Here is a 10,701-nt window from a genome sequence, read left to right on the forward strand (position 1 = left end):
GATAAGATGATCGGTCGGTTTCCAGCGCATGAAGAGAAATGGGAATTTCAAACTCGACCAGGGCTCTGGAGTTCGGTGCAGTCAGTGTTGCCGAACACACATATCGACGAATATAGAATTACGATAACATTTCCACCCTTTCAAATACGCCGTTTCCCATCCCCCGCCCACCTCTTACCTTGAGATCTTCAACTCTCCATGGAACATCCCATTCTCCTTGGGAAGTTCCCAATACATCCATGACACGTGACTGTTTGCATCAACGTAACGTCATCGGTCATCCTGTCCTGCGCCTGCCTTGATAACGGCGCGTGAGACATCGCGTTTCCAAACAGGAAAACCCCATATCCACGCCCTCCATTCCTCTGTTTATTCAAAATCAGCCATCATGACAGACTCAAAGCAGGGTGACTCTAGCGAGAAGCAGAAAGATGATCTCAGTACTATCTTAACTACTGAAGAGCAAATCGAGCTAACCCTTCTTATCGCCAATATAACGGAGGTTATGAGAAAGCAGATCACAGCAACGTTCGAAGCTTCAATTGGATCTGCGAAACCACCTGCACAAGCCCTTCATGTCGGGGACAAGAATCCTAACATTGACCAGAGCAAGGCCCATGAGGAGACCGACGAGGAAGAGAAAGCAAGGAAGCTGCAAGAAAAGAGGGAGAAAGAGCTGTCGGCTCCAAAAATGAAAGAGCTGAAGAAAGATGCCTTGGATTTCTTCGACAAATGGCGAGAATCTATCATTTTGAGACTCGGGCAAGTGGTCAATAACCCAAAGGAGGTTGTCGATGAGAAAGTAAAGGAGGCTTCAGTGGAAGCTACGCCTAACGCTGATCCACCAACGGAGACTAAAGTCATTCGTGAGTAGTCTCCATTCGTCCCCCGAGTTCTTTCACAATTCGACTGCTAATTATTACTTTCTCTCAAGGGCGTAATACCAATATTGAAGAGGCAGATGCTGCCCTAGTCGAACTCTACCCTCCTACCTCAACACACCTATACTCTCTGCCAAAAGACAAAAGAGTCATCCTCCTGCACGCTATGCTTCTACTCCTTCTATCGCTAGAGCATTATACTGCACACTCTCGAATTCTACTCCTCCACATATCATCCTCTCTCCACCTTCCACTCCATATCCTCTCAGAGCAAGAAGTTAAGGTTGCACAAGGTCTTCTCGAAGCAGCAAAGCGCATGTCCGGGAATGAAGAAACACAAAAGCGTGCCGATGACAATAAAGTTGCTTGGAGATGGAAGGTTGGACTGGCTGGTGTTGCGGGCGCCGCAGTCATTGGAGTGACTGGTGGTCTCGCTGCTCCTCTCGTCGCCGGTGCAATTGGGACGATTATGGGTGGCTTAGGGCTGGGTGCTACTACAGCCGCCGGTCTTTTAGGAGCTTTGGCTGAGAGTGGTGTCATTGTGGGGAGTTTATTCGGTGCTTATGGTGCTGGAATGACGAGCAAAATGATGGACGCATATGCCAAAGAAGTCGAGGACTTCGCCTTTTTGCCCTTGAATGGCTCCAAGCATCAAGATCCCAAGCCTGAAGATCGAAGATTGAGAGTAACCATTGGCATCAGTGGATGGCTGACTCAGAAAGAGGATATAATCACTCCCTGGCGGGCTTTGGGCCACGAGAGTGAAGTATTCGCCCTGAGATGGGAACTTGAAGCGTTGACGTAGGCAATTTCATTGTTTGGTTTCATTGAATATAGTCCTTTTCCAGATTCCCCCCCTGGAATGACTGCACCACCAAATACTAATTCTAAACATTAGTAAACTCGGATCATCCATGGAATCTGTGGTAAAGAGTGCGGCATGGACTGGTACGTTGAAATTTGCTTACGAAATGCGCGTGCTTAGCATGTCTCAAGGCTCCGCGCTGCTCTCATCAATTCTGCGAAATCTCACACTAACCCAACATACAGTTGCCAAAAAGGAAATCATCGCCCGCACAATCTTCGCCAGTTTAATGGACGCACTTTGGCCAATTGCGTTACTGAAGGTCTCAAAAGTCGTTGATAATCCCTTCTCAGTTGCCAAAAACCGAGCAGACAAGGCTGGCTTAGTTCTTGCTGACGCTCTTATCAATAAGGCGCAAGGCGAACGTCCAGTAACACTCATTGGTTACAGTCTAGGTGCTAGGATGATATATTCCTGCTTAATGAGTCTTGCAGAACGGAGAGCGTTTGGTCTAGTCGAATCGGCCGTTCTGGTTGGCACACCGGCACCTTCAGATGCTGCTCCTTGGCGTGCAATGAGAAGCGTCGTTTCGGGGCGTCTCATCAATGTCTATTCCGAGAATGACTACATCTTAGCTTTCCTGTACAGAACCAGCAGTATCCAATATGGAGTAGCTGGGCTACAAGAGGTCCAAGACGTGAAGGGAATAGAGAATGTCAACGTGAGTGATATGGTGAGTGGACATCTTCGCCTACAATATCTTGCTGGGTCCATCTTGGAAAAGATTGGTTTCGAGGACATCGATAAGGGAGAAGTTGCCAGGGAAGAAGAGACATTGGCTTTGCTTGAGGAGCAAGATCGTAAAGAGGAAGAGGAGAAGAAGGGCGAAGCTATTGATCCTGATGAAGAGGCTGCAAAAATGGAGAAGGAGGTTGAGAAGAAATCGGAGAGAACCATGATGCAAAATTTCAAGGAGAAATTACATTTCAAATAAAGGAAGAAACAAGCAACCAAGTCAATAGTATAGAAAACAAGTACATGACTCCAACAATGTTGTTTCAACGGGTATCATTCGCTCTCCTGTGCCTTCCCACTCCTCACCACAAAATACTTTCCCCCAGGAGTCTCGATCTTTTCACTAGCCGTCCCAAGTACATCCCAGTCCTCCACACCCTCTGTATAAACTACCTCCCTTCGTCTCCTAGGCCTCCTATTCCGCCCTTTAATATCCTCCTTCCCCAGTGCATCTCGTAATTCTTCCAGCCCAATTGTAGCCTCTTCCCTGCCCTTCGTGGTTTCATCCCTGATACTCTGCAACGGCTCTACGCCTTCTGTATCCACATTCTGCATCTTCCTCACGAAATGCAATTGTAGATCGAGTGTTCCAAGCATCTCTTTCTCCTCCTGTGGGGACTTTGGCATAGGGAGTGCGGAAAGCCGCAGTAGGTGGTGTAGCTGTTCAGGCTTCACATCCAGGGCTCCAGCGTGCTTTGCTTCGTTTGATGGGATGAGTTCCTTGACGGACCAGGTGGGCTTCGAGAGGAGAGCTTCCACGTCGATTGGTTGTTTGGGGTCTTTGAGGTCTAGGGGCTCCTTGGGTGGTGCTAGGGAGGAATAGGCACGAGTTGATTGAGGGCCGTAACGTCGCAATGTTCGTTGGGAAGCTCGACAGCTCCTGCATATAAAAGCGGACATTGTTGTGAGAAGTATAGGGCCGAAGAATTGAGATTGAATCCGCGTTGAATACCGATAATAATGTACCTAGCTACAGGTAGCTGCAGCCTTGTACATTTCGCGCTAGTGAGCCTCTCTGACGAAGCTGGAACGATCTCAAGCCAGCCCAAACTCCACTTGTTCAGTTTACAATAATAACACCTGAGCATAACGCATCAAAGATAATACGTACTATCCACATCTACAAAAACCTCCAACCAGTACCATATTCGAATTTCAAACATGGCTCAAGATCCCCGGGCGCTTCTGCAAAAGGTATCAATCTACCCCTCCATCACACTCCAGATAAGCCAATATTGACAACACGAAAGGCACAGAAAGCCGAAGCTGGTGCGGGAGGAGGATTTAGTCTGTTCGGTGGACGACAAGAGAAATGGGAGGGCGCATCCGAGTTGTATAATCAAGCAGCAAACGCATTTCGGATGGCGAAGCAAAGTACACATTCCCTCCCCCATTCAACCCCTAGGCCTAACCATCTCTACAGACAAAGAAGCCGGGCAAGCATTCGAGAAGGCCGCAAATATCCAGACCACCAAATTGAACGAGCCAGATGATGCGGCAAACACGCTTACGGAGGCTTTCAAAGTATACCGAAAGACAGATCCCCTAGATGCAGCAAGATGCTTAGATGTCGCGATCAATCACTACACGTCAAAGGGGAATTTCAGGAGGGCGGCTACACACAAACAGAATTTGGCGGAGGTCTACGAGACTGAGATCGGGGACATGAAGAAGGCTATGGAGAGTTACGAACTTGCTGCAAGTTGGTTTGAGAGTGATAATGCTGAAGCGTACCTTTACTCTAATTTTCCGAGATTTGGACTAGACTAACGGAAATATAGATTGGCAAATAAACTCTTCCTTAAGGTGGCCGATCTAGCAGCTATGGAAGGTGACTATTACAAAGCTATAGAGCATTTTGACAAGGTCTCGGCATCTGCTGTCTCCAACAACCTTATGAAATGGTCAGTGAAAGATTACTTTCTGAAGGCAGGGTTGTGCCATCTTGCCGTTGGAGACCAAGTAGCCACGAATCGTGCTCTAGAAAAATACCGGGACATGGATCCAACGTTCCCAAGCACAAGGGAGCACCAGTTGCTCGTAGATCTATACGAATGTGTAGAGGCTGGGGACCAAGAAGCCTTCGCGGACAAGTTGTTCCAGTATGATCAGATGAGCAAGTTGGACAAATGGAAGACGACAATACTTCTGAGAATCAAGAATGCTATTGAAGAGAAGGGAGAAGACTTCTCCTGAGTGGGTGTGGATGATCGGGCGTTCAGGTTCATTGGGTTCAATGTGAACAACTTGGGAATATCTTTACTCAATATAGCATGGAATATGAACTCAACAACTGTGCTTTATTATGATCAAGGTTTTGGGATCCAAGATGTAGTGCAATATTTCGGGCTTGGACTCGAGCATATATACATCCGCTGATCCTTCCAACCGACGATGCGATACAATACCTCACAACAGAATCTTACATTTGCCAATAGCGTCAGTAACCCCGAGAATAAAAATGAATTTTCTTTTGAAACAGCGATGCCAATACAAGTGTACAGTTTTGATAGCTACGATCACGTGTCAATATTCTAGACCTTCAAGGTCTAGCTTGACCATTTGTAACTTAGTTACTTCCGTCTTTCACGATTTTGAAGTCACTGTACCTCTAGAGGAAAGAGAGCCGTTCCATTCCCCTACAAAATTTCACCCACCTACTTCTCCGGCCCAAAACATGGCACACTCACATTCTCATGAAAACGGAGGTTCTCACTCCCATGACAACCCCGCAGAAGACCATGGCCACACCCACGAGATCCTCGACGGACCGGGCAGCTATATGGGCCGCGAGATGCCCATCATCGAGGGAAGAAACTGGTCTGAACGTGCTTTTACTGTTGGAATTGGAGGGTAAGTACTGCACAATTAATATGTCTGCCCATCCATCCATGGTTCCGCATCTGCTCGACTACCCCTCCATATTTCAAGGCGGGCGGGGCCATACACGTGCCTCGTACTCGTACCCATGCCGAAGCCCCTATTTCTATTCCCCCTATTCCAGTCAGCCAATCAAGCGAAGTAAACAAAGATCTAGAAAAACTAATGGGATTCCTTTCGCAGACCCGTCGGCTCCGGAAAGACAGCTCTCATGCTCGCATTATGCCTAGCTCTACGAGAGAAATACTCCATAGCCGCCGTGACAAACGACATCTTCACGCGCGAAGACGCCGAGTTCCTCACCAAGAACCTCGCTCTTCCGGCGTCGCGCATCCGGGCCATTGAAACAGGCGGCTGTCCCCACGCCGCTGTGCGGGAAGATATCTCGGCCAACCTGGCCGCCCTGGAGGACCTGCACCGGGAGTTCACATCGGACATCTTGCTCATTGAGTCCGGCGGGGATAACCTGGCTGCAAATTACTCGCGCGAGTTGGCGGATTTTATCATCTATGTCATCGATGTTAGTGGTGGGGACAAGATCCCGAGGAAAGGCGGACCGGGGATTACGCAGAGTGATCTGTTGGTTGTGAACAAGACGGATTTGGCTGAAGCCGTGGGCGCAGATTTGGAGGTGATGGATCGGGATTCGAGGAAGATGAGAGAGGGTGGCCCGACCATCTTTGCGCAGGTCAAGAAAGGGAAGGGAGTCGATCATATTGTTGGTCTGATTGAGAGTGCGTGGAGAGGAAGTGGTGCGGGAGCGGTTAGTACGCAACGAGGAGGACCAAAGGGCACACCCGGCTTGGAGGAGCTGAAGTAGAGGTATGAGAAAATGAATATGGCAGATAATAGCTTTTTAATTAATACCGAACATGGTTAGATGGTCAAAGAAAAACTAAGTGTCTCGAGCCTATAAACTATACCTATTGTCTATCACAATATTACAAACTAAAAAGACCGGAAATTAACGACGTGAAAAGGAAGCCATAGCAAAGAAGCATCTGCTTCTCGGGTATTGACCACCGAGATGGCGTTTAATAAACCCCCAATGAATGGATAACATATCAATGAGGTACCGTGCCGAAAGATCCAGTGCTCAGTATACACCCACCTCATATAGCTCCATCTTCATCTTCATCTTCATCTTCATCTTCATCTGTCAGTCACAACAAACCTTGCGTCATACAACTACCGTTATTCTACAAAGCAATAAACCAACAAACGCTAGATATTTCCGTCAGTCTGAATTCTTCGACATACATCGTTACGAAATAAAACAAAACCCTTTGCAACTCAATTTGCTACACAGTAGATGAAATTCTTAGCTCGAAGCCGACGTATAAAAACTCTCTTTTCTTTCTTTCATAGCTTCTCTAAAGGTGTTTGATTTTCAGATTCAGAGAGAAATTTCATGGTTATGAAAGTGTACTGTAGGTGTTACTGTAGAACGGGAAGGGGGTACTGGGGTTTCGCGTGTTCGGCGGTCGTCTTTGGAACAGAACTTAACGACTTGATAAGAAGGATTGAAGAATTTCGAGGGATGGTTTTAGGAAGGATAATGAAGGGTACGATAAGTATGTACACTAAGAACGAATGATCCAATGCCCGTAAAGTTCCGACCTGCATTCTGTCTCCGTGTGTGCTTTCCCTCTCCCTCGGGACCTGCGACTACAATCTCAATTTCAACCTCTCAACCTCTCAACCTCAATTTTTGCAAGCCACATTCATCCTTAACTTTGCCATGTATTACTCACAGCAGCAGCCGTAGAACATGTTGCAGGAACAGTATAAGTATGGTTCGGATCAGCCTCCCAAGTGACAGTTCCGCCCGAAGCAACATTGATATATTTGTACTGAATCACCGTCCCTGCCGCAAGACTGACACTACCATGCCAAAGATGGTTCGAGGAAGTGTATTGATCAGCGGAAAGAGCAACGGCACTGGCGGTATCCCAACTTCCAAGGGCAGCCACGTTTCCTACAACCTTGATTGTCTGGCCAGTCACTGTGGTCACAATCTCGTCAAATGTGACAGCTACTGTGGCAGCAGCAGCGCAGCTTGTGGATGTGCTTTTAGATGATGTAGTTGTAGTAGTTCCAGATCCTGTACTGGTACTCGAAGACGATGTGGTTGTAGTAACTCCACCGCTTGGAGTCTGACTAGGAGGCCATGTGCCTGTTGGGGCTGTCGAATAAGTTCCGGAGGCGGAGGTAGAAGAACAAGTTGAAGGCACACTGGACGCGCTTGGCTCTCCCCATGAGTAGGGTACCACTCCCGCTCGGCGAGCTGCTGCCGTCAAGAAGGAAGCATATGACCATGTAAGATCGCGGGCTGAGAGTGGGGCCCCGGTTGATCGGGAGAACTGCTCAGCAAGAGATCCGTTAGATTGGGCATATGTAGCCACTGTGGGTAAATCCGTGGTCAGCGTTTATTTCTTCATGTAACCTCGAAACAGAGACAATAGTAGTAGAAGGGACGTAAAAGGAATGCGCTGTTCGATCACTTACCGATATTGACATATCCATCGGCGTAGCTTTTGGCCGCATTGTATAACGTTGTGTATGTTGAGGAGGTTGATGAATAGGTTCCAGCAGTCACAGAAGAGCTCAAGTCTTGGAAGAAGGCCAAAGACGTTGCAGTCACAGTGATAGACCCCTGCTTGTTCCAAGTATATAGGGCATCGTAAAGTTGCTCAGCTGCAGCCAAAGTGTTAAGATACCAGGGATTGCCACCTTGATAGCTGTCTTCTGCATATCGCCCTACAGAAACAGCTACGCCCTCGGCGATTCCCGAGTTGATGGTATAGATAGACCGGAATGAGTCAGTCACAACTTTATGATTGGCTAAAGCGCGATCTGAGCATCTAGACGGAAGTTAGCAGGCCGTATTACGTGGTCAGTAGTATAAAGGTTTACGGTTGGAATGTGCTTGCATCACAGCCAGCGGCTGGGTCAAATGTATGGATGGAGCCAAGCAAGGTATTGGCATCTTTACCGGTCCGGCCATTGTTTTCGTTGATATTTGCAAGTATGTATCCTTGAGAAGAACCCCAGAAACTCTGCAAGAAGCATAATATCTGTGGGGCTTGAGAGTCACAATAGGTACATGACTTTCCAAGTTGAGTCGCCAAAGCGCTACCCTCTACCAGAGCTCTGTGCTGTACGGCAATGGTGAAAAAGCTAGAGCCAGAAACCTCTTCCCAGAGGTCATATCCTGTGTTGTTCCTACAAGACTAATTAGAAGCAGAATTAGGAGATGAAAGCTACTCCATACCAGTATTGTGTAACATAACTGAGATCGTTCTGGATAATTGGCCAAACCAGCGAGGTGGCCGTGGACGTGTATCCGTTGTTGATTAGCCATTTGGAGTAGGCGATTAGAGCCGTGGCACGGAGAGCAGGTCCATCACGTTGAGGTCTTCCCCAGCTTCCCGTGAAGGCAGTTTCATCAACGTTGAACTTTGGCTCTGCCAGGCCCCCGCTTGAGAGATCACCGCTAGGGTTGGAAACCGTTTGGAGGTAGGCTTGAGCACTGATATAGTTCTCAATCTCAGTCTGCAGTGACGAGGAATAGCTGTTGATGAAGGTGTCCACAATACACTTGAAGGTGAGAGCGGAATCACGTGTCCATGTATAGAAGTCTTCGGATTGTCAGCAAGCTCTTGATCAAGAGTTGACTGAAATGAGAGGCGGGGGAGATGAGAGAGATGGCTCAAGTACAGTCTGGATTGTCTTGCGAGGGAGACGCAATTACGATGCCCGACTTGGCACCTGGAGCGCAAGCTCCATCGGCCCCGATGTTACATAGCAACTCGGATAGTGCAATAGGACTTTCGGTAGCAATGAATGAGTCGACAGAGCGTTTGAGGATCTCGGCGTCGCGCTCCTTGACTCTGCTTGGATCGGGTAGACCAAACACAGTCTGCAGGACTAAAGTGCCAGCTAGTACAAGAGGACTTAGGGAATACATGATGGGCTGGGTAACAAGAGCGAGAGAGGTAAGGTTGAAATTGAGGTTACTGAGGGAGGAGAAGAATGGAAGAGCCGCCATCTTGACTTTATATCAAGAGTTTCGCGGCTCACTTAGGAGATGCTTCTCAATCTGGCACACGTTGCCGTTGAGATTCTGGAGTATGGCCGAGATGGCCGTCGCTATTGCCTTGGCCACATGAAGCTGGCGGGGAGAGTGCTCGAGTATACAATCTTCGGTGCTTCTAGAGCTGCGATGACGTTAAACGAGTCCCGATCAAGAAGGCCCGCCACAAGCAACACAACGCATAAATCTACCTGCCGTACCGAGGACAGCACAGTTGCTATACGACTGCAAGGTACGACAAAATGATTGGTTGGGCAGAATACCTCAGTACCTACTCCGGAGTCCGAGTAAGGTACCTGGGGGGGTATGCTCACAATTCTATCGCATTCGGCAGTCAGTTCCGATTGAGGCGCAACAAGTCCTCCGCCTGTCTACATGCTACACAGGTATATGTGATATATGTGCAAGGCGCCGGGGGTGATTGGTGGGTTTAGAGCATCAAAGTAACACGGTAAAACGCTATTGTGGTATAGGTAAGAACAGGAACAGAATATCAGCTATACTCCGTCCCTAGGTAGGTAGATGCAAGATGTACAGGCCTTAGACTACCTAGATCTACCTTTCCATCAATCACCCATACGGAATAGTTACAGTACCCCGCAGAGTTCAGTCTACACTACTACGCTATGTCGGCGGGGTTCCCCTTCCCCACAACTAGGTAAACCCCCTATCGGTCCGTTCCCTAGGCCCTTGCACGAAGAAGTTATATCTAGACTGACTACTTTCAACTTTAATATATACCCTGGTTTGCCTCTACCCTGTCCCAAGGAACGGAAATGTTGGGGTCTACAGGAGCCGCGGCACTGTGTCAAAGAATTGGCATAAGTTCCCATGTGGCCAGCAGACATTAGGCGTTGGGGGCGGGGACAGTGATACACTTCTGCTTCTCTCAATCTTCAATGCAAGAAAAGCCACACCGAGGAACGACCGTTTACATCTCAAGAGACTCGGCTACGGGAACTGTCAGGAATTCTCTCCGTTTCTCGTCCCCCCTCTATACAGTAGCTTGCCATTTTTCATAGTATCGGCTTTGCAAAGAGACTCACTTATTTGATAAAAGATAGGTGCGAGTACAGTACAAGCAACCATTTAAAAAGCTATATATATGTTGCAGTCCGAGGGAAGTCTACATGAGCAATGAACACACACCTACACTACTTGCAAGCTACTGTATAGTCCAAGCCATACCAGCGGAACAAGCCGTCAACCACGGCAGACAATTTAACCAGACCATTAAAACTGGC

General features: G+C 48.0%; 5 protein-coding genes across 5 annotated transcripts; 3 read left to right on the forward strand and 2 right to left on the reverse strand.

The window, feature by feature from the left end:
• Positions 1-388: 388 nt before the first annotated feature.
• On the forward strand, positions 389-2,680 carry LHYA1_G000072 (uncharacterized protein; the record flags this gene model as incomplete). Its single annotated transcript, XM_031145066.1, has 3 exons — positions 389-866; positions 935-1,682; positions 1,780-2,680. 3 exons carry the CDS (start codon positions 389-391, stop codon positions 2,678-2,680), a joined length of 2,127 nt encoding a protein of 708 aa, XP_031009890.1.
• A 74-nt stretch (positions 2,681-2,754) lies between these two features.
• Positions 2,755-3,381, reverse strand: LHYA1_G000073 (uncharacterized protein; the record flags this gene model as incomplete). The annotated part of the gene is made up of 1 exon (XM_031145067.1): positions 2,755-3,381. One exon carries the CDS (start codon positions 3,379-3,381, stop codon positions 2,755-2,757), a length of 627 nt encoding a protein of 208 aa, XP_031009889.1.
• Positions 3,382-3,642: 261 nt separating this feature from the next.
• On the forward strand, positions 3,643-4,677 carry B1D1.150 (putative vesicular-fusion protein sec17-like protein; the record flags this gene model as incomplete). The annotated part of the gene is made up of 4 exons (XM_031145068.1): positions 3,643-3,675; positions 3,732-3,855; positions 3,905-4,211; positions 4,263-4,677. The coding sequence occupies 4 exons, from the start codon at positions 3,643-3,645 to the stop codon at positions 4,675-4,677; spliced, it is 879 nt and encodes a 292-aa protein (XP_031009884.1).
• Positions 4,678-5,158: 481 nt separating this feature from the next.
• On the forward strand, positions 5,159-6,181 carry UREG (Urease accessory protein G; the record flags this gene model as incomplete). The annotated part of the gene is made up of 2 exons (XM_031145069.1): positions 5,159-5,334; positions 5,545-6,181. 2 exons carry the CDS (start codon positions 5,159-5,161, stop codon positions 6,179-6,181), a joined length of 813 nt encoding a protein of 270 aa, XP_031009883.1.
• A 910-nt stretch (positions 6,182-7,091) lies between these two features.
• Positions 7,092-9,412, reverse strand: gla-1 (Glucoamylase; the record flags this gene model as incomplete). The annotated part of the gene is made up of 5 exons (XM_031145070.1): positions 7,092-7,765; positions 7,870-8,225; positions 8,278-8,586; positions 8,636-9,002; positions 9,082-9,412. 5 exons carry the CDS (start codon positions 9,410-9,412, stop codon positions 7,092-7,094), a joined length of 2,037 nt encoding a protein of 678 aa, XP_031009886.1.
• Positions 9,413-10,701: the final 1,289 nt, after the last annotated feature.

Source organism: Lachnellula hyalina (assembly GCF_007821495.1).
Source record: "Lachnellula hyalina strain CBS 185.66 chromosome Unknown contig00001, whole genome shotgun sequence".
In the NCBI taxonomy this organism is placed as follows: Eukaryota; Fungi; Ascomycota; class Leotiomycetes; order Helotiales; family Lachnaceae; genus Lachnellula; species Lachnellula hyalina.